At 30.1% G+C, this 27,056-nt stretch overlaps 2 protein-coding genes across 2 annotated transcripts; one reads left to right on the top strand and one right to left on the bottom strand.

Annotated features, from left to right (window-relative positions):
- The first annotated feature begins 6,052 nt into the window (after window positions 1-6,052).
- On the top strand, window positions 6,053-10,247 carry LOC132947554 (tigger transposable element-derived protein 4-like). The gene is made up of 2 exons (XM_061017857.1): window positions 6,053-7,435; window positions 10,242-10,247. The coding sequence occupies exons 1-2, from the start codon at window positions 6,053-6,055 to the stop codon at window positions 10,245-10,247; spliced, it is 1,389 nt and encodes a 462-aa protein (XP_060873840.1).
- A 2,324-nt stretch (window positions 10,248-12,571) lies between these two features.
- On the bottom strand, window positions 12,572-12,929 carry LOC132946256 (52 kDa repressor of the inhibitor of the protein kinase-like). The gene is made up of 2 exons (XM_061016155.1): window positions 12,765-12,929; window positions 12,572-12,685 (listed from the first exon to the last, which is right to left on the bottom strand). Exons 1-2 carry the CDS (start codon window positions 12,903-12,905, stop codon window positions 12,572-12,574), a joined length of 255 nt encoding a protein of 84 aa, XP_060872138.1. The 5' UTR covers window positions 12,906-12,929.
- Between the last annotated feature and the right edge of the window lie 14,127 nt (window positions 12,930-27,056).

The raw sequence follows: 27,056 nt of genomic DNA, 5'->3' as shown, positions 1-27,056 counted from the left end.
ATTCTGCCACTAACAGCTGTCTATAAGATGCCATTGATGAATTGTGTTCTCGATGTGATGCCCGAAACCCTGAGAGTAAATTAATGAGTTCTTGGTTTTAAGTCCGCTAGAACTACAACATGGTGTTTTTGTCACATTTAAAATATAATACAGAATTGCAGTAAGTAAAAAATAATTTATTATTATTAACAATACCAGTGTTTGTTATTAAATACTTAAAAAGTAAATTGATAACTTGTATTTTACAGTCATTCCCAATGGTGTATGCATTCCTGATATTAATTTACCAAGAAAGTTATTAGGCACTTTTAAACATTATCCTGCCATTGAAGTACTAACGGCTGTGTATATTAAAATGAATTATGTTCTCGATGTGATGCCTGAGACCCTGAGAGTAAATTAATGAGTTCTTGTTTTATTATCGTCAGGTAAATATAAACAAGTAAAAAAAAATGCTAACTTAAAATGGCATTTTCCACACAATATTGCAATTAATATAATTTCATAGGTAGTCATACGCTATTGTACTTGAAAAATTAATAGCGTATTATTTCATCTGTTTCAAGGTAGCCCTGTTGCAGCTAGAGTCTAGATAATGGTAAGCATCAAATATGAATAATTTACTGAGATTTTTTAGTTAGTGGTTTTCTAGTATTTAGATACCAACTAGTATAATCAATGGTTCCAATGCTCCATCCATGTAACTAAATGTTAAAAATTTGATCTATTAATTGATAATTTATTTCACAATTTTAGGTATTAGCTTTACAACTTTTACTTGAGGAAAGAGGCCATCCAGATTGTCTTTAACATAATATTATTAATGTCCAAGTATTGAAGAACAATTAAGAACTTTTGTCATTGGCTATATAGAGCGATACTGGCTGACATAAGTTGGACCTAAGATCTTAAGTGTTTTTCGGTGTGAATATGGAACCAATAATATTACCTAGAATCATTTCATTCTACTTAATTGGCTCGAATATCAAAACCTCAAACATGGGATTTTATATGTGAGTTATTCCAATTAAAATTTTTTTTATCTCTAGGTAATGCTAATATTATAATATATAATTATATAATGGTATATATAAATTTCTCTTAATTATTAAGGGAGCTGGAGCAGGTATAAATAATCACGTAAAACATGCCAAAAGCCAAACAAAACTAGGGATTGACGGATTTTAATTATGAAAACTAATTTAAAATCTTCAACAACTCTACCAAAGCATGGCCGTGGAAATTTATCATTATTACAAAAATTAATGGCATATTTAAATATATATTATAATACATAAAAATTCTTGTTTGCTAAATGGTCGATATTATATCAAAGAATTTGTTAAATAAAATCCCCTCAACCATTCCTTAACTATCACAATGACTAATTAATATCCATTTCCAAAATCAAAATCCGTTGAATCCAATTCTCTCAATTTTGTCTAGCTTTTTGGCTTTTTTGTCATTTAAATAGCACGGTATATTTGATAAAATCTGTATAATTGATATGTACCTACGTGTGGACATTTATAAGCGGGTGGTGAGCAGTGCCCAGTACTCGATAACAAATTTTACAAATTTTACAAATTATATACACCAACATTTATTTATTTCTTACACAGTAACATAGTTCATATATGAATACCATATGCAAAGCTGGGCAAGTTAATCAATTTTTTTAACTAGTTAAAGTTAAGTTATCCTAAAATAAAAAATAACTAAGCTAAGTTAAAGTTAGTTTTTAAAAGTTACTGAATTTGAGTAATTAAGTTAAGTTACAAATTTTCCTGAAAATAATAACTAAGTTAAGTTAAAAGTTAATTTACTTTTTTTTTTAAATATATTTAACTTACTCAAACGTTTTTTTTTATCTCATCGTAGGAAAATAACTAGTTTTGGTATAAACTATAAAGTAAAACAAATTAATAACAAATGTACAGACTATATTATTTTATAAATTATACAACTGTTTTAGATTATTGTTATAGCTGTACCTTAAATACAGATCAAAATTATATTATATTTGCAGTATAATTTAAATATTAGTATTTATTTATTAAAAACAATTAAATAGTAGTTGAATCTTGAAATATGATTTTTTTTCCATTTGTTTCCATTAAAATACAATAGAAATGTAGAATAGAATATAGTAATATAGTACCTATTTAATCGTATTCTACTCAAAAAAATATAAATTAATCTATTGCTGCTAGTTCTGCTATAAAGCAAACTTATGAAATTAATAATCATTTTCAGTTTTAAACATTGTCTAATCTAATTGTTTCTTTTTTGAATTTGAAGGAAAATGTTTAAAACATTGATACAAAAAAGAAAATATTTACAGTTCAAATTAAAATATAAAATATTAAAATGTTACTTCAAAAATATTTTTACAGTCCTAATCCATCAGTTTATTAAAAGTAGCAATCCAACTATTAGAACTAATAGAATTGTTCAAAATGACAAAATTACTTAATTAATCCTGGTGGTTCTCAGAAATATCAATGCAAATAATATACTGTTAATAAATCGTAATAGAAACATTTTTGTAAATAACTTTAATTTTAACAAAATAACTAAGTTAAGTTACAATTATTTATAAAAAGAAATAACTTAGTTACTAACTAAGCGGCGATATTTTCATTTTCAAGCAAAATATGGGTATATGAAATATCAAAAATTAAAAATGCTTATATCGTTTGAAAATGAAAAGTCATTGCTCAAGCACAGATAATGTTCTTATTTTAAAATTTTATAATAGGTCAATTCACTCTAATATCAAAACTAACAGAGTACACTTTTGAAACTAAAATGTTGCCATGTCGTATGTGTGTAAGATGGAGACAACAAATGCGTGGCTAATGCAGTGCCGTGACTGGATGTCTGGATCTACCTTATATCTATTAAGTATTCCATTAAAAGTAAACTACACAGATTTGTAACTCAGTAATTTGGCTGGTTTTAACAAAATATAAAATGTAGTTCTAAAATTATATCCAAATATTATAACTATTTTATTTAATGGCAACCCTAAATAATATATAAACAAAAAAATATTATTTTTTAAATTTTTTATCATGTTAAATTGTATAAATCTAGGTACCATTTGTCGTCTATTTTTGCGCCTTAAAATCAAAATTTCAAAAAATCCAATTTACGTTCATCTCTTGTGGTGGTACGAATAGGTAGGTGCTGGTACCGTGGAAATTTCAAGTCCCTATTGCTATATCATACATAAAACCTGAGTAGGTATATAATTTATAACACACGTATTTTAAAACTAAAATAAATACAAATGTGACATATATATATATATACATTAATTGTCAGTGTTTGTATGGAAACCAAAACGTTTTAATAATATGTTCTTAAAGTAGAAATATTATAAATATTTAATTACAGTTTGGTACTATACTGTACATTTTTATTTTTATTTGACATTCTAATGTTTCCTAATATACCTAATCTACTATCTAGTAGAGACAATTTTAATAATTTTTATTTTTATTTTTTTAAGTTGGCGAAGGTTTGTTTTCTGATGTATGGTTATGTGTGCAACAAAACAACAGATGAGACTATACGGCAAAAGTATTGAAAAAAGATTATGAGAATAGAAACTTATATGTATCAAATGTTGGAAGGTATAATTGTTGTAACAAATTATAATAATAATAATTATTCATTAGAACGTTTTGCATAGGCTTAAGGTATTTGCACGAGGATGGTTTTATACATAGGGATATCAAGTCAGAAAATATTTTGCTCACATCGCGAGACAAAATATAAAAGATTGGTGATTTTGGAACTGCATACCCATACAAATATTATCATTTCAAAATGCTGTCCCTCAGATCGATCGTAAACAATCATGACTTTGAGGATATCAAATGCCAGGTGGTATGGTATGGTTAGTACATTAAACGCTGTCCAACTCCAGTGGTTCTGTCATTGTTTATTATAAAATATTTAAATTGAATTTTAAAATTAAACTTTTTGTACGTATTTATTAGCTCCTTGAAATATTTCTTCAATCGTGATTTTAAATACCAATTGATTGTACAATGATCGTGTATTGTATAATTTATGAAATACATACCTGTAATTCCGAATGTAAAACATTATATGCCTAATTACAGTTTCCATAGAAAATCGTCATAATCTTTAGTAATATATAAGTTTATAACTTATATTGTATCATTGTCAGAGTTGGTGTATTGTTTCAATTTTGAAAACTGTATTTTTTGTTTTTAACTGTTTTTTTCTGTTATAAACAAAATAAATTGTTTGAGTTTTAAACAGTTAAAAACAGCGTTTAAAATAGTATATTTAAAACAACTTAATTTTAATTTAATATGTATTTTACTTATATAAAAATATATACCTAATAAAGGTATTTGGATATTAACTATATTGTAATTTATAGTATATTTTGATAAATCAAAGGCTAGTAGCAGTTAATAATATATTATTGTTTTTTATTTTAATTTTTTTCTAGTTTAGACAAATTGTTTTTTTTTAATTATTAATACTAAATATTAAAGTGTAGTTGACAGTTGTTTAATTCTAAGTGTTACATATTCTGTTTTTACTTAATTAATAAACAAAGTACTTAACATATTTGTACTTTACTTATGTCTGTGTTATGAATTTAGAATTTATGATATTATATGTGTTACTAAAATGAAGGACGATAAACGATAATAGATATAATTATTTAATTTTTACTGAAAGTTATTTATTATTCTTTATTAATAATAAACCAAAAAAAATACATTTTTTTTTAAAAAAAACACAATATTAACTTGGATTTTACACTGTTTTGAACAATCCTGAATTCATTGTAGGTAGTAGGTACTGATAAAAATAATCACACCGCCTCGTTTTACAAATATTGGTAAACCATTAACTAACTATAGTTCTTGAGTAAACTGTAAACAATTATTTATTTCAAATAATATAATATTTATTAAACTTCTACAATATTAAGTCGAACACGACAAAAAACAGGCAGTCTTCGATAATTAAAAAGCAAGGTCCTGGTGGAGATCGTATACAAAATGTGCACACACATTCGGTAAATGCTGAATCCAATCTGCAGACATAAGTCAGAAAATTGATCAACCTAATAAATTGGATAAAAGAAAATCGAATTTGCTTAAAAAGTCATGTTATATTATGCTATTTGCTAAATTTGTTATTTATGTAGGTATATCCTATCAATATTTAAAAACTTGTGTTTTACTTTAAAAAAATATTTATGATAAAATACAGCTTTTATTACGTAAGTTATTAATTTTTATATTTGGACTTCATTATTCTTATATCTTATGCACAAAATATGCGGAAAATAAAATTTTCTTTTGATTAATTTATCATAATTATATTATTTTGTAATTAAAAGGAAATAATTATTTCTTATATAAATTTGTCTAATTGAAGAAAAAAAATTAAAAATTAACTATATTTTATGCAAAAAGGACTATGTATTTATCGAATATATTCATAATTTTATCTTAAAGCTATAATTTTTAAAATATTTTTATATCAAAACATTTTTACTAAACCATTTTCTTAAAAAAAATCCATATTCCTATTTGAACCTACCCTTCACTTCGATTTGAAATTTGTCCACCAACAAGAATTTTACGCAAAATAGATGTATATAAAAAAATGTAACAAAATTGAAAGTTTTTATATACAGTAAAACTCGCTTAAGACGCTCTCGCTTAAGACGCTTTCCCGCATAAGACGCTGTTTTTAGTCGGTCCCTAGACATTTCCTATACTAGTCAATGTAAAAATCACCTGTTAAGACGCTCAGTTTTTCTCTGTCTAATCGGGTAAAACGCTCTTTTTTTCAGCAGATTACGATAAATTTTAGTAGTTTTGTGAAAATAAAAATAGAATTTTTAGTATTATACGTGTTCTTATCGTTTTATTTTATCGCTATACCTATTTTATCATTACTTATTATAACAGTTTTACTGTATTTCATCGTCTTATGAGATTTAGTAAGTGCTGTTCGTTCGCATGTGTATAACCGTAATTTCGTTATGGCTAGTGGTATAAAACGTAAAGCGCTAACGATTTCGGACAAACTCAACATTTTGAAAAAGTACGATGAAGGATTGGCTGAGAAAAAAAAACAAAAAGATATTGCTAATGAACTGGGGATACCTCCTTCCACTTTAAGAACTTTATTGAAAAACAGACATGAAATAGAACAAAGCAGCTTGTTAGGTGGCAGCAAACGACAAAAATTAAAACACGGGAAGTATGAAGAGTTGGAAAATATTTTATTGGAGTGGTTTCAACAAGCTCGTAGTTTAAATTATCCAATAAATGGAGGTATAATCACGGAAAAGGCGATGGAGATTGCCGCACGTCTCAACTTAACCGAATTTAGTGGATCGACTGGTTGGCTGGATAGATTTCGGAGTAGGCATAGCATTGTGTACCGGCAAATATCAGGTGAGGCTGAATCTGTTAATAATGATGATATAGCTTCATGGAAAAATAACGTGTTGCCTTCATTACTGCGTGACTATGCTCCTGACGATGTATACAACGCTGATGAATTCGGATTGTTTTTTAAGCTTATGCCAGATAAGTCTTTTGTTTTTAAAAATGAGACATGCCATGGTGGAAAGTTGAGCAAGGAACGTCTCACGGTTTTAGTATGTACAAATTCTACCGGAACCCATAAATTGAAGTTGGTCGTCATTGGAAAAAGTAGGTCTCCTCGCTGTTTCAAAAATGTTCGTACGTTTCCATGTGAATACCTTGCTCAAAGTCGTGCTTGGATGACAGGAATACTATTCATAAACTGGATTCAACAGCTAGATGCATTTTTCGGTAAACAAAAGAGAAAAATTATTCTATTCGTCGACAATTGTCCGGCTCACCCTAAAGATATCCCTACTACCAATATAAAACTTGTTTTCTTTCCACCAAATACTACATCTAAGTTACAACCCCTAGATCAGGGTATCATTAAAGTGATAAAACAAAAGTACCGAAAAAAGTTAGTTCAGCGGTACTTGAGAGACATGGAGAGTACCAACCAAATTTCAACTAAAGTTAACGTTTTGGACTCCATACATTACGTTAGTGCCGCTTGGGATGAAATTAAACCAGATGTAATAATAAACTGTTTTCGGAAAGCTGCATTTGGTATGTTGAACAACTCTGAACAGGCTGATAGCTCACCTTTAAAAGAAGAGGACTTTCAGCTTCTGCAAAATTTTGCTGATTATGCAACAGTAGATGATGAACTCGTAACCAGTAGCACTCGGACTTTAGATGAAATAATCGCTGATACGAACTTAGTGGACAATGAGAAAGAAGACGACGATCAAGAAGAAGAAGATCAAGACTTTCCAGTATCTACTCCTACAATAACTACTGGTTTGCAACATTTATCGGAAATTCGGAAAGTATTATTCTGTGTTGAAAATTCCGAAGAAATGTTAGGTTGTCTTAATAAAATTGAAAACTTTCTTGCTGAAACACATTGTCAGAACCTTAAACAATCAAAAATAGATCATTTTTTTAATAAACAATAATAAAATATGTATGTAATAATAATATTTTTTTAAATTAAATTCAGTAGCACAAAAATATAAGTATGTATGTATATCGTAATTATAATTAATTTTTAAGTGTATTTCTCATTAAATTATGTTTAATAATAAAAAAATAAACTCGATATTTCAACCACATCATTTTGTTTCATTCCCGCATAAGACGCTTTCCCGCATAAGACGTTTTAGAGAGCTGGTCCCTTAAAGAGCGTCTTAAGCGAGTTTTACTGTATTTTCTATTCTTATTATAAATAAGTATATTGTATAAATGTATAATAATAGCATAATATTATTTTTATCTAAAAAATTATACATAAGAAATATTCAAATTAAGCTTTAATTTAATTTTCATGACGGAAATAGGTTAAAAAGCGTTCAAACTTATGGCAGATGACGGTATAGGTACTGAACTAGGTATATTGCAAGTAAATATAAATAGGCTAGGTATGTTCTGTTTAATAATATACCTAGTACCTGCTCACTTCATTTTCCCGTTATGTATATCTTTTATCACACCACTAAAAAATGAATTGTTGTAAGCCAATAATTTGATACGGGTCTTATGAAAGTTTTTTACTTTTTGTTTTCCTTCCAAGTCCTAAAATTAATTGCATATATCAAATTAGAATCTTATTTGAACTTTGTCGAAATTAAAAACTAACCACAGAAAATTAAAAAAAATAATTTATAATAGTAAAATAAACTTAGTAGCGGTAAACTTGGTTAAATTGAATATTGTGTACTTTTGCAAAACATTTTTTTTAATTTTATAGACCACCTTTTTTTTTTTTACTTGATTGAGTGATTGAGATTCCTTTTTGATTTATGCTTGTATTCATTTTTAACAGTCGAAATACCTACAAATCCCGTGGGATTTTATATAATTTGTCGAAAATTTAACTCGCTCCCAATTAATCAATTTTAAAGATAAAAATATAATCCGAATTCAAACTTAAAAATGAAAGATTTTAATTTAAAAAAAATATTTAACTTAGAAAGTTAAAAAGTTGGATTTTTTTTAAATAAGTCATTTATGCAGTAAACAAAAATCCAAATCAAATTCAAGACTATGAGTACAAAATATTTTGTGTTACCTACTTAATAACCGTAATACAAATAATTAATTTGAGAAAATAGTAGTCGGGTTGTGTATAAAAAATATATTTATGGCTTATTGTATATGCAATCGGTTTATGCGTGAAATGTAAAGACAACCGTCTATATTATATTGTTTGATTAGCCAACAAAAAGTGTAGGTACAATATTTTAATGATCACACGACAAAAAGTATAAGAAAAAATAATAATAATATTGTTCAAGAAATATTACCGACTTATGTTCACAAAAAATCATTAATTTTTATACTATAAATCAATAACATGATTATTAATAGTAGGGATAAATACCTATATTTTGTTAAAAACCAAAATATATTTTCATGAGAATCTCTAACTATATAATCCCTCTATCTCTATCTCTAACTATATAAAGCAGAAACCCGAGGGCGCTCCTCTGACGATTTTTCGAACTAGTGTAAGCGACTACCAATGAAAAAATTCGATGGGGCGGTCTCTGCTTTGTAATATTATAAACCTCAGGAAAAAAAAGGTATTTTTTCGAAGAACTTTGTATTTTTATATTTAAAGATAAAAATTAATATATTTTATTGATGTTAAAATATAAATATGAAAGAAATTAATTAATTATTATACATAATAACATTAGGCTTAACAATATTTTCGATTGATAAACATTTTTATTTTTGTAAATATCGCTTAGCATAAAACTATATAGTGTTGTACTTCACTCAGATTTATATTATACCCACCAACACACACTATAGTTATAGCTTAAAGGAGAGTTGTTATCACTACAATTTATTTTACTATAATACTATATTGTATCGTTGAATGCAATTATTTGTTTGCTAAATAAATAATATATTATTATTATATGCGTAATTATTATGGTATTATTGGTGTATTGTTTTGGGTGTTCGCGTAACAATGCTTAAAGGACTAATTAGTATACACATTGTTGATCACTGCACAAAAGGACATAATGAAATGAAGAAAAATAATATCGGCAAACCTAGGAGCCATTTCTTAGATTTATAAATTAAGATATTTAAACATGAAAAATAATAAATACCACACGAAATTATTAATAACTATCCAAGTTCTCTAACTGCAGATAATCGATAGGTTCGAAAAAACCAGCAATGATAACAAAGAATATATTGACACCTTTTAAAAGTACCAATTAAATGCAAATGCTATTAGAAATCGGCCAAAAACTCGAAGTCCGAACTACTATAAAACGTGTACGCACGTACTCAAAAAAACACACGTCGTTGTAAAACAATTGATACATTCATCGTTCCGCCAAGTGAATGTAAAAGACGAGCACCAATACAATTCGAAAGACGAATCCTCGTTAAAATAATACTATATTATAGGTACCTACCCGTAGACATAAGTACGTATCGATAATAATGATGTTTGGGAAAATAAGCCGTTAAATAAACGACGCGGTCGTACTCACGCTGGCTAGCTATAAACGACGTCGTAACCGTCGTCTGGGCAATGTTTGTATTTTTCGGTGACTGCTTAGACCGAAATTGTTTTTTATAACTCACTTACAATTTTGTCTCCAACAGTATTAGATACTTGTTTCATACTATACCGGAAAAAAACACTGTTAATAAAATATCATGGCCACGACGGAGATCGATGTAGACGCAATCCTGAGGGAGATGATTCACAGTCTTATTGACGAATTTTTCGTCGACGAAAATCAAGAGCATATCGATGAAGAGCAAGTTCCAGAGGTCATTAACAGCATGAAAGACCCAGCTATAGATGACGTCGTGAACACCCTTTTGGGTGAGATAGTCGAAGCTGTCTGCGTCAAAGTCGACGAAGGGCAACATTTGGATTACGACAAAAATCAAGGAGATATTGAAAACAAGAACCATCAAGAGCCTATGGACGAAAAGGTTCCAGAGGAAATCTATGACAAAGAAGACCCAAATGATGTCGTGAACACCCTTTTGGGTGAGATTGTTCAAGCTGTCTGCGACGAAGACTCATCGGAGGCTATGGCCAGCGGAGACGCAGAGACAGTTAAAGTTCCGGAACAGATGATAGAGACACCGGCCGAGGGCACAGAGAGGGACGGAAATGGACTGGCCAGGATACCTGAACCGGAAGCACCGAAACCAGCGGACCCCACACCTCCACGTGGACGCGCAAGGCGAATAGTGGCCACCACGTGGAAGGGTGTGAGGCGGGTCACACGCCTGATGCTGTGCGGATGCTTCCGAGGAGAGTGAAGCCGCAGTCCACCCCTCCCTCCTCCTCGGACCGAAGAACACCAGACAAGACGGCGGCGACATGGGGGATTGATACGTGACAGAGCACTTTACGGTGTACGGCGGTAAGTCACCCTGTACGTTTTCCGGCCACCCGCGGAAAGACGAGGTCGTGGTCGATGGCGTCGCGAGCTCGCGGTTCCTGACACGCGAGACCATCTGTGGCTGCTCGGCGATGGCCCAGCAGCGTAGGTCGTGAGAGGAGCGACGGACGGACGACGACGACGACGACGACGACATACGACGGCTAGCTAGACCAGCGTGGGCAACGATACCGCCCCGACGGTATTTCGACGATAGCTGCAGTTTGCACGAAGGCGACTCGTGACGGCGGTGGCGGAGATCTCAGAGCACGATGGGTGAGCGATAGAGCTAAGGTAAGCTATGGGAACACGGACGTCACCGCATCGCCTGACCCGCAGAAACTGATCATGTTTCAGGGTCCGGCGGTGCGTGACTCCACGGCGGAGGGGCCATCGGCGCGGCAGACACTGTGCCGACGGGACCCCAGGACGAAAATCACGGAGTGGATCAGGACCATGGTGCGTTGTGGCGTGGTCCGACGATTCTCTCCCCTTTTCGTCCAGTGGTAATTCCGCCGGCCTGGCCGCGCCTCCGGTCGCCGCTGATTCCACAGCCCTAAATAGCTGTCTTCGCTCGCTCAGTGCTTTGGTGTCTCCGTCGTCGCCGTCACAACAGTCGTCTTCAGCATCTGCGCATCGTCGACGCGCATGACATCGCGCACTAGCCGCTCGCCGTCAATCGTCGTCCAATGTCGCTCCCGCGGCCTTCGCAGTCGGGTCCAACCAGCCGTCACGATGGTCGTCACCCGCGAGCAAACGCGCCAGCGATCACACTCGTCCGCCTTAGGGACCGGCCGCGAAAACGTATAGAGGTGACCAGTGGCCTTTGCATCTGCACGCACCTCGCCATCACGTATCAATCCCCCCGCTTTTGTGTCTTGTCTGGTGTTTTTTTTTTTTTTTTATATTAATATTTTTTTCATGTTCAAAATTATTAAATTTTCTGACCATTTTGCGTCAAACCTTATCTTTCGGCTCAAAAAACATAAATTCTTTTTGTATATATATAACCATTAATTCAGACCATTTTGCGTCAAACTACTTATCTTTTGGTTCACCAGAAATAAGTTTTTTTTTATATATGTCATCATTAAATTAGACAATTTTGTGTAAAACTTCTTTCGGCTCAAAAAAAAAATAAAAATTATGTGGTTAAAATATCGTTTCTTTTTTTCGTATTAATAGTGTATTTGAATTTTTATTTATTTCAACAGAATAATAGGTAGGTAGAATAATATTAATATAAAATCGATATATAACACTAAATTTGAAATTCTACAACTATTAGCTAACTTTTGCTCCTTAAAAATAAATAGGTGCACTTATTAAGATTATACATGTACGTTGCATTGAAATTTCTTAAAATTATTTATTGCTGTCTAAGATAACTCAAACACACACACAGGGCCGTAGCTAAGAATTTTCTATGGGGAGGGTTCAGTTCCACAGATAGAAATTTTATAGAGGATATTACTATAGGAAATTACATTGAGTAAAACATCAAAATAGTGAGAATAAAACATTATATTTTCATTATAACACTATATCAATTTTTCTCGGCTTCTTTGCCATTTCGTTTAATATTTCATCTGGCGTGATAACAACATTCCTGTAATAACTTAGAAGCACTAAACCATTGAGACGATCCTGTTTGACAAACAATTCAATAAAATGAAATCAAAATAATCAGGTTAATTAGAATTTATCGTTTATACATAATACATACCTCTTTCATACTGTTTCTGAGGTAGGTTTTTATTCTTTTTAAGCCTGGTAGACAGCACAAAATTTTTAATAACATAAATATATTAGGGAATATGATTGGGTCACAACACCTGATGGCATCCAATGCATTAGAAGGTAGCATTTCATTTATATTTGTTACTAGCCCTTTAAGTTTTTGTTTCCAAATTTGAAGCTCACATTTAGCTGTGACAGTATCGACTTCAGGAATATAGAAAGAAACTAGAGATTCAAACAAACATTGAAACCCTGAAATGTAATTTTAATTGTTAAGAATTAAAATCCATAGGTAAGTATTTAATATTTGAAATAGTTTATAAATTGTTAAATACTAGTTATGGGTCGAACTGTTCAGTTCCACCTATCGGTTATCACTATTAAAATTTACCTTTAAAAATATTTTGGTGAGCCAAGAATCTTTCATTAATTTGTGATATGAATGATTCAATGAAGGGAATACAAATTGATACGCGGTAATAGTCTTCAGGACTAAGGCTGTTATTTGATGACAAATAGTTTGACCTGTTTTTTTGACGGTTTATAATGCGTTTAGTAGATATTTCTATTCCCATTATTTCAGCCATTCTCTAATAACACGTATAATAACAAAAATAATAATATTGAAGGGAAAGTAAAGAATTAAAATTTAAAATAAATATCTAGCATTTACTTGAGCTTCTTTGAACATTTTTTTGAATTCATTTTCAACATTTTTTCTTAGATTTTCAAGAACAGTTATACTAGTACTTGCCAAATTGACCATTTCTTTTAAGTCAATGTTTTTTCTTTGAAGGTGCTTACACAATGGTAGCGCAAATGAAAATAATACCTATCCAACAAAAGTAAAAACAAAAATCAAAGTGCAATAATTATGATTTATGTTACTAAAACTTTATAAATAAAGGTAGACATAGTCTTGAACTTATTTCAAATATTTTTTACAAAAATCTAAAAATGTACAATTGCAAAAACTCCACTCTCTGTACACCTGTAGTTATTATATAGGTCCATAAACTGCAATGAAATGGTGCCATTCTATGTACTAACGTACTATAATAGTCTATAAATTACTGTCAACCTCTTACCACAGGAGTGAGGAGTGTGATAAGATTTTTTTTAAGCTAAGTCCTAATCGAAAAATAACTGGTTTTTTGGATTTAAACATTTCAAATATAAATTTTAATTGATAGGTATATTTTGTATTCATTATTTGATCATTTACCTATTTACGACCAGTTGCCGTGTTGTAGATAAATTATTTACGAAAAAATTACATGACACCCCATGTATTATATTTTTAATATATTGACTTGTGCAGTTGTGCAGTTAATAGTTATTACTTATTACTAATAATAATAATAAGTTATTAGTATATATTGAACAATATTATAAAAAAATAAAAATATATTACGTACAATTTCAACGAGTTATAGTGTATTCTTTATTAACTATTTCCTATTGGATTAGCATTAGTCATAAAAGTGTGGAAACCATACAAATGTTTATTAAATTCTCAAGTTTTTTGACGGAGAGAAATGTTTTAGTTAAAAAATCCAAATTTCTATGAATAGTTCAAAACGAGTCAACACATTTTATTAAAAATACGATGTGTTGAAAATTACAATTTAAATTTTTGCTGAAAATGTCAGGTATATTCGTTTTTAAAATTGCGAATTACAACAAAATAAGAAAATCGTTGTTTTTTAGACTCGTAGCTATCTTACTTTGTCAAAGTTCAGACACTCTTAAAAAATATTTATGGGATTACGATCAATTATTTTATTAATTCCTGTAATGAAAACTTATAACAATAAGCGCTGTATTAATTTTTCATAATTCACATTACCTATTAATTGAATAAAAACTAAACAATTTCTCATGCCTATTAATCGCTCAAAAAGAGTCAAAATATTTAGAAAATGTTATCATTTGAATAAAATTCTAGGATAACTGCTTTAAAATTAAATAAAGGCTGGTGCCTGGTAGATACATTTCTACAATATCAATAATACATTATATTTATACAGACTATAAGTCTTATAAGCCTATAAAGCCTTATAAGTCAGTAGCAAAAAGTGCGGCATTCTGGAAAAGTTGTAACAACCAAGGTTTTTAAAAAACACGTTTTTAAAAAAAAAACAAAACGTTTAAAAGAAAAATAACCTCGTTTTTAACATTTTTTAAAGATGGTTTTTTTTACAAAAACACGTTTAAACATGTAAAAAAACCTTTATTTCAAAGTAATCAAAGTTGAACACAGTATTTCGGTTCAAGTAAGATCTACATAGTGATTCGTGATTATTATTATATTGACCAATAAATACATTTCTTTTTGTTTTTACTAATTGTTACTATGTTAATGTCTTGTTTTACCTATTACCTAATCTTTAATCATGCTTTAGGTACTTATAGTACTTAACAGTTAATAATATTTAATTTGTTTATTATCAAATTAAACGCCGAACAGCTTTTTCAAAATATGCGGGGGGATGTGCTTATTTTAAGTTATGGAATTTTATCTACAACAATTGGCCCAATTTTTTTGGATGCCATCGTTTTTAATGTTAAAATCGTTGAAACTGCTGATTTTCAACAAAAAAATCATTAAAAAAAGAGTATCCCGCAGAGTAGAAAAAATCCATAGGTTATTTTAATTTAAAATTTACTAAAAATATTGTTTTAAACATAACAACCAGCAAAATGTTGCAACTAAAGCAACATCGTGGAAACGTTTAATTCCGTATTGTTCCACTTATAACGCGAAATATTGAAATATAAGTATCAGGAACGTATGCTGTGATCGTTAAAAGAGTCGTAGACTTCAAAATTTGCCGCCGCCGCCACAGCTGCCCGCCGCGATCCGACAACGTCAATACTACGGTCATCTTTAAAGTTCAAATTTTCACAAAGTTTATCAAATTTAAAATTTAATAATTATTTTATAGTTAAAAATTTATAAAATGTTCAACTTTTGTAGCTAAGGATTGAAAATTTAAAACAAGGTTCCACGTAAATAAGTAAATTTATAAATTACTTTATTCACAATAATAATATTATCATATACTTAGTAATATCTTTTTTCTTATACAATGATATTATATCATTGAATTCAAATTTAACACCATCCATTACAGTGACCCACTTTTAACCTACTGTACAGCACTTCCACTTGCCCACCTTTTTTTTTTTTTTTATCTATTTATAATATTTTTTAAAAAAACAATGATTATTAATTTTATTATCATGTTACGAATACTTTGAAACAATTATAATAATAATAATTGTTATGTAATATTGATGGAATGAAAAAAAAAATTTAATAATATTATCGTTATGTTATTTTTATAATAAATTAGATGCAATGCAATTTTACAATAAACTGAAATTTTTAAAACACGGTGTATAAACCTTTTTTTGTTACCTATCGTACCGCCTATTTAAGAACCATAGTTTTCCCATATGGATTATATGGCCATAATATCGGAATGATAAAAGTAATAGCTGTCTTGATAAAATCAATTAAATTTGTTAATTTTTTTTGTTATTCTATCAAAGTATTATGATATATATTAATGAAACTTTTCAATAATATAGCTTATACATCAGAATAACATATAGGCTACAATTTATTAAGACATATTGTGTGCATTTTTTAATTTTAATTTTAATTTAATAAAATGTGTAAATTGTACGCCTATACCTTTTTTAGTAAGAAATAGTTGTTGGCTGAAAATAAATAACATTCAAACAATAATGCCCGATTAACCAATAGCAACCAATTGTGCCACCGATGTATTTTTTACATCCAGATTTCCTACTTTTCTGGTGGATTTTCCTAAAATTTTCTTTCGTAAAAACCTTCTTCTGGCAATTACGAACATCTTAAAAAAAATTTGAGCCAAATCGGACAAGCCGTTCTCGATTGATGAGGTAACGACAATTTTTCACTCTCCATTTTAATATATTTAGATTAACATTCATTTATATAGGATATCTAAATGAATGTTTGTGTGTAGATTAGACCCCTGGGAAGAAGACAGGCTAATTAAAAAATGGTTAAATTTGGTTTTTTTTATTCATCTGATATTAGTACGGTTAGGTTATAGGTTAAGGATTTTGTATTAATTGATTATATTAATCCACCCTAGGTGGAATACGACAAACTTGGTATAACTTTGATTCTTTAGAGTTAGGTAAATCATACACTTACGTACAAACAGCACGTACAAACAGTACAACTGCTGCGAATCAGAATTTTTATTCCGGGCAACGGAAAAGTTAAAATTTATTATAAGACACCATACACCGAATATTAAATAAAGAATTGAACAAAGTTTGATTCATATAGAGTTGGTACATTTAACGAGCAACGAAGAGCACGGGATCAGCTAGTATATGTTCATAAAGTAGAAATATTGTAGGTACTTACATATTCAGGGCCGAATCAAGCGAAAATAGTGAACAAGGCATAATCAAATTTTGCCTCCCCTAACAATATAATATTATCAGTATTATGAAAATGTCATATCGCTCTCTTACTAAAGTGCTGGTCAAGTGCCGCCCTAGGCGTGGCCCTATGTCGCCTACCCCTTGAGTCTAGAAAAATGTTTCAAAGTATATATCCAAGTATCGAAAACATCAAAGATAAATCAATGGGCTGGATATGTGAGAGGGCCATCTTGACATCAAATAATGATACAGTAGGAGATATAAACAAAATATTATTGGACCCTTTCAAAGAAAAAATATGAAATACAGATCAGTGGATACAGAACTGGAAATAGATGATGCAGTTAATTATCCAGTTAAATTTCTCGATTCGCTCAACCCTCCTGGATTTCCACTACATTTAATAATATTAAAAATTGATTGTCTTATAATGCTTCTAATAAATCTTAGTCACCAAAATTGTGCAACGGGACACGTCTACAGATCATTGGTCTACAAAAGAATTTTATAGAAGCTATTATTATGACTTCAGATTATCCTTTCCAATTCAAGAGAACGCAAAAAAAGTTTTTTTTCAAATTAATTTAATCAAAATAATATTGATATTGAGCATATGTACGAAACATCGTATAAGTACTGAGTATAAGGTCTATGGTACAAAAGGAATGTGGTATTTAAATACGACTATAGAGTAAATACGACTGCAGAGTTTGAGATACCTTATTCGCTGCATAAGTTTTTAGTTTCTGGTTTGTTATTTTTGTTACATACGACCTACCTATATGTTTGTTGAAAAATGTGTTTATTGTTTTCATATTTTTAAAGATAGGTACAACTTAAGGTTTAGCAACCAAAGACAAAACAATAAATACAAATATACAATCAAATAATTACAGTTGGTACTTTTACAAACAACGAAGTTCGCGGGGTCTGCTAGCGATAAATTAATATACGTAACATGGTTTGTATCCATATGTATTTATTAAAAATATGAAACAGTTTATTGCACACAAATTTAGTACAAAATGTATAGATTGCTACCTACTAGATCTTTTTGCTCTGCAAGGAAAATTGAGGAACGTAGGTATGTTGTTGGGTATAGAACAGTGGAAAAATATCTAGTAACATGCCACATTTTATTTTATTTTTGTTTCAAATGGTTTTGCTCAAAATTAATAAAAAAAAAAAAAGAAAAAAATGTTTATTGTTGATTTTCGTTTCTATGAACAAATATTACGCAAAATGAAATACATTAGTTTTGAACACGGTGATAACCGCGTGGTTTTGAATAATTAAATATTTTGATTCTGATTTACAGCCATTGATTAGTAAAAACAAAGCACCTTATTGGCAAGAAGTAGATTTATCTACATGCTAAATCGTGTCTATAATATTGCCAATTGGTTACCATCAGCTATATTTCGCAAAATATTCTGTACCTACTATGTATGATACAGACCAGGGATGGGCAACTCAAAGTAACTAGCGGCGGGCCACTTTTAACTTTTAAGTACTTTAAAATCTAGCGGGCCGCAGTGCATAGGAGAAAAAAAAAAAGGTCCTTCAAATTTACTAACATTTATTTTTTATCTTTATTTATTTATATTTACAATTATTATTTAATGTGATACTTGAGGATGAGGTTTTTCAATAGACAGTTTAGTAAAATCCACTTCTATTTCTGTAGTTGAAACTCTTAGTAAATATCCCAAGGTTTCATCTGTTAAACGATTTCTTTCCTTCGATTTAATATGTTTCATGTTTGAAAATGTACATTCGCATATGTATATGGTTCTAAACATAGATAACATTTTTAATGCGAAATCTCTTAGAATTGGATATTTTTCAAGTGGTAATGTTTTCCAAAATGACACATCAATCTCTTTTGCAGATAAAAATTGATCTGCTTGTAACTCACATAATTCTAATTGAAGTGAAGGATCTTGCTTTTCAATTTCAACTGCCATAGGATTGATTAATAAATATAAATTTATTTAAGGACGCATAAGTTCAACTTCTTCAAATCGTCTTTTGAACTCTACAATAATTAATTCATCAATGTGGGTAATGCAATGTTCAAAATTAAATTCATTATCAAATTCTTGTTTTATAACTTCACAACACGGAAAATGTATTAATTTATTTTCAACAAATACATTTTTAAACAGTTCCAATTTTTTTCTGAACCCATCTAAATTAAGCCTATTATTTGAGATATCGTTTGTATCGAAAAATGTAATAAGATAAAATAAAATACAGATAAGCGCTAAAATTATTTGAAGTAATTTGAAAATGTAGCGCGGGCCAGATAAAAAAGGTACGCGGGCCGCCAGTTGCCCATCCCTGATGTAGACCATGATCATCACAACGTATTTACAACGTCCTTTGCGGTCATCGGTGGTTCGAAACTCCTCGCTGAGTGTACAAATCTGTCACCACTCATCGATACTCACCAATGCATTAATGCATTATGCAGGTGCTCCATAGCTCCGTGGCTCGCTATATTAGTATATAATTCATTTGTCATCGTTACCGTTGTCGTGACTGTGTTCGTACCAAATAAAACGTTAATTTTGACTCTTCGTTGAATTCGGTACGAAAATGGATTCAAGATTTGAATATTTTATGAAACATCTAGATATGTACTGGTCCGATTATTTTTTTACAATGCTCACGGGAATTGTAATTTATTGGGGTAAGCATACATTTTTACAGACGTAATTTATTGTTTTTTTTTTAGTTTTTTACAATCGTTAGGATATAATATTGACCAAACCTAACCCAACCATCGATTAAAATACTTAAATACCTACATCAAAAAAATGTCTCTGTATATTTTTGTTCATTTATATTTTTGTATGCTATATTTTATTTGTTATAGTAAAATATTGACCTTAAAGGTTTTAATTCTTGAAGTAGTAAATCCGCTAGCGTGATTTCCGGAGTTCGAATGTTAGATACAAATTGCAAATCAATGATATAAAACATAATATTGACTATAACCTAACTTTTATTGAAATATTATAATTTAGCTGCAAGCTTAAATAATAACGAAAACAAAATAAGGCTGAAAACCCGTCCTATCATCACCGGGATGTCGTTACGGCAGGGCGTACGCTGCTGTTATTATTTAAAATTTAATTTTAGGATCCATAACTGATAGTTAATTAGGTACCATAATATAAATTATAATTAGAAAACATTTATAATTATAATAATAATAATAATTTTTATATAATATTGATAGAATGAAAAAAAAATAACTAATATTATCATTGTTATTTTTATAATAAATTAAATTCAATGCAATTTTACAATAAACTATGAAACTATACAATATTTATTAATTGTATTCATATATTATAATATTACGAATATTTTGATCGAATAACAAAAAGAATTAACAAATTTTATCGTTTTGGTGTTCATTATAAATTATATTGTAAAATTGCATTAATTGCATTAATTTATTAATGTATTAATGTTTAAATTTATATAGGTATACTCCAGTTGTCTCCAGAACATTTGTAAAATTCGTTTCAGAATTCAACTAGGAAGTTGAATTATGAATTAAATAATAATATACTTATATTTATAGGTACTTACTTTTTCTTGATCTAAATTCAAGTTCTCTGACGAAGATTCATTACATCAATTTTCACAACCATCGCTTTCTTCCGTAGAATTTTGATAAGATACTGAAGATGGTGTATATCTACGTTTTATTAAAATGTAAGAGATTTTCAATAATAATAATATTAGTTCATTTTTCTTTCATTCTATCAATATTATATAACAAGTATTATTATTATTATAATTGTCTTAAAATATTCGTAGTATGATAATACAATTAATAATCAGTTTTTTTAAAAAAATATTATAAATAGGTAAAAATAAAAAAAAACAATACCATAAATTATTATAACTAGCCAATAGGTAATAGTATAATTATAATTTTTAATGAAAATAAAAAATAATATTAGTTGGTTAGTAAAAAAAAATGGTGGTTCTCATTGCCCGGTATTCCACATTGCTCGTAATAAATACATTATACGTATTATCCAGGTGTGAACCTTTTACTGCCCCAAAAAGCGATGACAGACACACAAAAAAAATATAAAAAAACATATCATAACTATATAGAATACTCAATACTATTGCCGAGACTATTGCTTATTATAAAATTAATAATATAATTGACAACAACAACTGACATTTTTAAATAAATAAATTGGATATTTTTTCCTAAACTTATGTTTATGACCAACTGCTGTGTTCAAATTTAAAAACAATAATTTAATACTTTAATTTAATTTTTTATATTTTTATTAATTTTTATTTGACTTTTTTTTCCGTGACTTTTTTTTCTGAATACCATAAAAACTACTAAAAGCGATAGTAAATTAAACATACTTCCTGAAGTTAATTTTCGAAAAATGTATTGAAATTAAAAGCTTCTAGACTACCTATGCTCTTTAGGAATCACATTATTGATTTAAAATCAGATAAGCCCAAAATAAATATAAATGTAAATGTTTGTGCAATTATTTCATGGAATTTTTGAAAAAAAATATTAATTTTAAGGTCTTTTAAAATTGAAAATATAAAATCGACTTCCTAAAAACCATAGATATTTTGTCAAAGAGACTTGAAAGAGTTCATACATGTATAAAAAAATAAAATCAAACATCCCGTGGTGATTTACCACCGTTTATTGGCTCAAACAATCCCCTTAACACACTACCCTAACCGTACGCTTGACGATATTTATAGGTAATTCTTAGAATTATCAGCTACGGCCCACCGCCACCGTCCAATAACGTACCTAATAATTTTTTTTTTTTTATTTTAAGGTTTACAGGCTTCAACAGCCTAATAATTTATAATTAATAATATTTAAAAAAAAAAAAAACTATCCGCTGAACAATTACAATGCGATATGTATTACAATTTTAGGTATATTAAATGGAAAAATACACAACATTTGACGCTATAGTCAAGTCTTTACCGTGTCTATACTCTATACGTAAAAACCTACTAGGTAAATACCTCGGTAAATACGCCCCTGACTGACCGTCACCGCTTCGTATATATAGATCATCTAACATTGAAATTTGAGTTAAAACTTAACACACCTATCACAGTGATTTACTTAATTACGACGTTGAATATAATAGTTTAAAAATGAATTATTAAAATAATTAGAAAAATTACACCATATTAATTTATTGTTATTATATTATAATTTTCAGTGTTGAAAATCTCTTACATTTTAATAAAACGTAGACATACACAATCTAAAGTATCGTATCAAAATTCTGCGGAAGAAAGCCATGGTAGAAGTGAAAATTTATCTAATGAATCTTCGTCAGAAAACTTAAATTTAGACCAAGAAAAAGTAAGTACCTATAAATACAAGTATATTATTATTTAGTTCATAATTAAACTTCCTAGTTGAATTCTAAAACGAATTTTACAAATGTTCTGGAGACAACTGGAGTATACCTATATAAATTTAAACATTAATAAATTAAATAAGTACATAAATATATTTTAATTGTTTATGATTATAGTTTTACATCTGCAGAAGTCTATAAAATATTTAAATAAATTTCAAATTGATAGTGTTGTGCTGGTATTGTTTAAAATGGATTAGCCATTTCAATTTTAAATTAATTGTTGACAAAAATAAAACCAATAATACTACACGTATTTTGTAGAATATCGAATTTCATCAAGATGAGGATAGTCATTCGTCCGACATCGATGAAGAAATCCGGGTAAGCATAACCTAATTACATACTTTAAGAATTTCATAAAATCAGTAAGATAATATCCCTTGTGTAATCCTAATTTTTAAATGTTGTTACAAATTCAAACATTCTATACAGTTATGAAATACTGAAATTTAAAAATAAATCAATATTGTACCTATAATATAAATAATATAAGTTATGTATACATTTCACTGTATAGGACATGTATTTAAAATTCCAAAAGAGCCAGTGACATTAAATAAAATATGGTTTGGTTTGAATTAAATATGTTTTTGGGTGATATTTGATATCAGAGTTAATTAATTACAAATATTAAATAATATGTAGGTACCCAATTTATTACTATATTGACCCGTTAGGTTGTAACAGTCAATTCTTTTAATCGTTTAGACTGTGTACTAGGAATGTTATACTGTGCAGTGGTTTCCCATTACCTTCTGCACAGGTAAATATAAATAGGTAGTTATAATATTTAAATATAGATTTAAGTTTTATAATCCATAAATTTAATAAAATCTCTGTAGTAGTTTTTTTTTTAATTTCATAAAATATACTAATTGCCAAGATTCATATTCGATAAAATTATTAGTAATGGCATAAAGTAATACTATAGAATCAAAAAACTAAATTTATACAAGTTGGATTTCATTTCTTCCATTTTGAATGGTCTTAGTAATGTAGTCTATGTTCTATTCATAATTACTATCTAATTTATTTTATAATTTTTAGTATGTGGAAGACTACAACGATATTAACTTAAATTTTTGATCCAACGTTATCAGATGATGCCACGAATGAAGATATCAAAAACCTTGAAAATATTTTTTTTTATACTTAAATTAAAACTAAATTAATACTTAATGAAAACTATGACAACTAAAATGTATAAATTCTGAATACATTTTTATAAGCCATAATATGCAATACATGTCTAGTTAAAAAATATATTATATTCTCTCGCATTTATCTTATTTAAATTTATTCAAATTATTTAACACACCATCAACAATGTTGTATAAAATACTTTAAATATAATCAATAGATTAAAAAAAAAAATGTAATTGATTAGAGTAACTTCTGATAGATCATAAAAATATTTAAGAGAAACAATATATATATATATAATTTCATCATGCATAATAAAGCTTTAAGCGCAGAGAAGAACCAGCAATGTGCCTAACCTGTGGAGAACTTCTCACAGTCAAACACCTCCTCATCCACTGCCGCATCCATATAGATACCAGAAAAAATCTAAAAATGCCCAACAACCTCTTTGAAGCCCTCAGCCCTACACATGACAACACCAACAAAATAATCATATTTTTAAAACAAATTAACATGTATAATTTAATTTAAGAATTTATTGTAAAACTATACTCTATTATGTACTAACTACCAATTTTGTTGCAAGCTAATAACCTAGTAGTTGATGCTGTACCATGAATAAAAAAAAAAAAAAAAAAATAAAGCATTAAACACTATTTTGCATTTTAAATATAACTTATAAGTAATAATATACAGTGGAGCCGAATTAATTTTTTTTAGGTGTGGCAATGAACAATTACTTATACCTGCCTAACTTTTTAATAATTTAAAAATGTGTTCATTGCTATTGTAAATTTAGATTTAATTTGAAAAAAAAATATCAATCAATCTCAAATAATTATACTATTATACATTTTACTACATTTATAACGAATACTATTAATTTAAAGAAACATAATATCTGGTGTTTTATTTTTTGACATTGCTGACTAGCAGATAAAAAGGTGCAAACACTATTTTCGTCGCAGCCAATTGAAGTCCTTGAGTAAATAACCAGGAGGTTATAGTATAATTTTCAACTGCATGGTTATTATAGCTGGTTTTTTCTTTGAACAATATTCCACATCATTATTATTAACTTGCGAATCACTATGTCATGCGAGAGATTCGAAAAGAAGTATAAAATGAGTTCTAATATTTACAACGATAACCATAGGTGGTCTTTGGATTTGAATTTTGAAAGGAATTTAGTCTCGTATACATTTAAACATAATATATTGAATAAATCTGCAGGCTTATCAAATTTATCCTAAATGCACCTATAATTGAATAATTAATTTTAATTAATGCAATCTAAACTACGACCCGCAGCTACATCTTAATTAGTTGACGGAATATCACTTCACGCTTGGAACTTAGCACGCTAATTACTGTTGGCAGCTATTTTAAATCGAGGAAAAATAATTCAATTAATTTAAAACATTACTTTGCTTTACTTCAAATTTAATACTATATATAAATACCAAACTTGAAAAAAGTTAAATGCTTATTGGCAACAATTTACTGTCGAAATATTACAATATAAATAAACATTTGTAATATATTAATATCCTCATGCCGAAGGTCTCAGTCGGTTTCACCCGCCGCATTAGATGTTTCACATCAAACATTTAACTGGTTTGTTATAATTGTAACTACAAAGGTACTTATCGTGGATAAATGGATATTATATTATGATATGTTTTTGCCAAGTAAGAAATCGCTTAAAAAATAATAATAATAGTCGTCATGTAACTCAGTCATAAGTAACTTAACATTGACTTTTTTAACTCGTTATATTATTGTGCCCAGCCTTCTAAAGACTTTGGAATTGTCTGAATCAGAAATCGCTGGTTTAAAAATCAAAACGTACTGTTCATTACAGCTGAACCTCAATAACTCGAACGACAATAAACACAAGACGAATTTTCGATAGTTCGAAGGTACATATATGTATCGATCCCTGCGTTTAAAATAAATACCATTTTTTCAATGACTATAATTTATTTGTTGTCTCCGACCTATTCGAGGTCTCGATATTTCACTGTTATTATTTTAGAGAACAGTAATTTCGTTTGACGTTTAATTAAAATAACAACAATATCATTATTATTAAACAAATGCTGCAAATCAATAAAGCGGTCGAAAAGCCGTCGGCTACCATAGAAACGATAGTGTCATAACGTTTGTAAACAGTGACGAGAAAGGTCATTATATCATTATAATATTGCTCAGTTCACAACAATCTTATAAACATAATATTTTGTATTTTCGTAACAAGTATTCTACAAAAAATGCAAGACTTCAATCGGCTGCAGGACGAAGCCATTTTGCGCCGTCGACTGAGACGGTCCAAGAATACTTTGGTGTCGTCGTCGGCTGTGTCGACTTGGTGGTCTCATATTACATCCGGTCCCGTGTACAGCGAGCTGCCATCACAGGATAATTCGGCGACGTCGCGGTCGAATGACAATACGACGAGGTCCCGCCAGCTTCCGTCGACGGCCGGCCATAATTTGATGACATTGCACGAGCTTCCGGTGTCTCTTATCAAACCGAAAATGGACTTCAATCGGAAGCAGGACGAAGCCAATATACGTCATCGACTGAGACGGTCCAAGAATACTTTGGTGTCGCCGTCGGCTGTGTCGACATGGTGGTCTCATATTACATCCAGTCCCGTGTTCAGCGAGCTGCCATCGCAGGATAATTCGGCGACGTCGCGGTCGGATGACAGTACGACGAGGTCCTACCCGCTTTCAGTGACCATTGACCCGCTTCCCGTGACGTCGGACCCGCTTCCGGTGACGGCCGCTGTCGTTCCGGCGCGGTCCACGGCGTTTGCCAGCGCCTATGGCCGGCTCGAGTGGCCTCTGGCCACTGAACGCAGGGCGGTGCAAGGTCTGCGGTCGTGGAGGATGGCGTCGATGGAACTATTAGACAACGGCGCGTGCCTGCCTGCATTGGCCGACCAGCGGCGCGCAGAGTTTGATCTGCGGGAACTTCTGGCCGTCGACTTCCACGGCGTCCAGATTTCAGTGACCTTCGACCCGCTACCCGTGACGTTGGACTTGCTTCCGGCGACGGCCGCTCTCGTCCCGGCACGGTCAACTGCGTTTTCGAGCACCTATGACTGGCTCGATTTGCCACTGCAGGCCACTAGTCGCAGGGCGGTGCAAGGTCTGCGGTCACGGAAGATGGCTTCGCTCGAACTCGCGCAGAACGCTCTCCGAGGACTGCTGGCC

The sequence above is a fragment of the Metopolophium dirhodum genome, chromosome 6, assembly GCF_019925205.1.
Source record: "Metopolophium dirhodum isolate CAU chromosome 6, ASM1992520v1, whole genome shotgun sequence".
Classification (NCBI taxonomy): Eukaryota; Metazoa; Arthropoda; class Insecta; order Hemiptera; family Aphididae; genus Metopolophium; species Metopolophium dirhodum.
The sequence above is the reverse complement of the archived record's forward strand: the minus strand, read 5'-3'. Positions and strand labels throughout refer to the sequence as shown.

Coding starts and splice junctions, on each gene's coding strand:
- LOC132947554 (XM_061017857.1), top strand. CDS start 6,053: ATGGCTAGTGGTATAAAACGTAAAGCGCTAACGATTTCGGACAAACTC.
- LOC132946256 (XM_061016155.1), bottom strand. CDS start 12,905: ATGCTACCTTCTAATGCATTGGATGCCATCAGGTGTTGTGACCCAATC. Junction 12,686..12,764: donor TCAGAAACAGTATGAAAGAG/GTATGTATTATG, acceptor TTTGTCAAACAG/GATCGTCTCAATGGTTTAGT.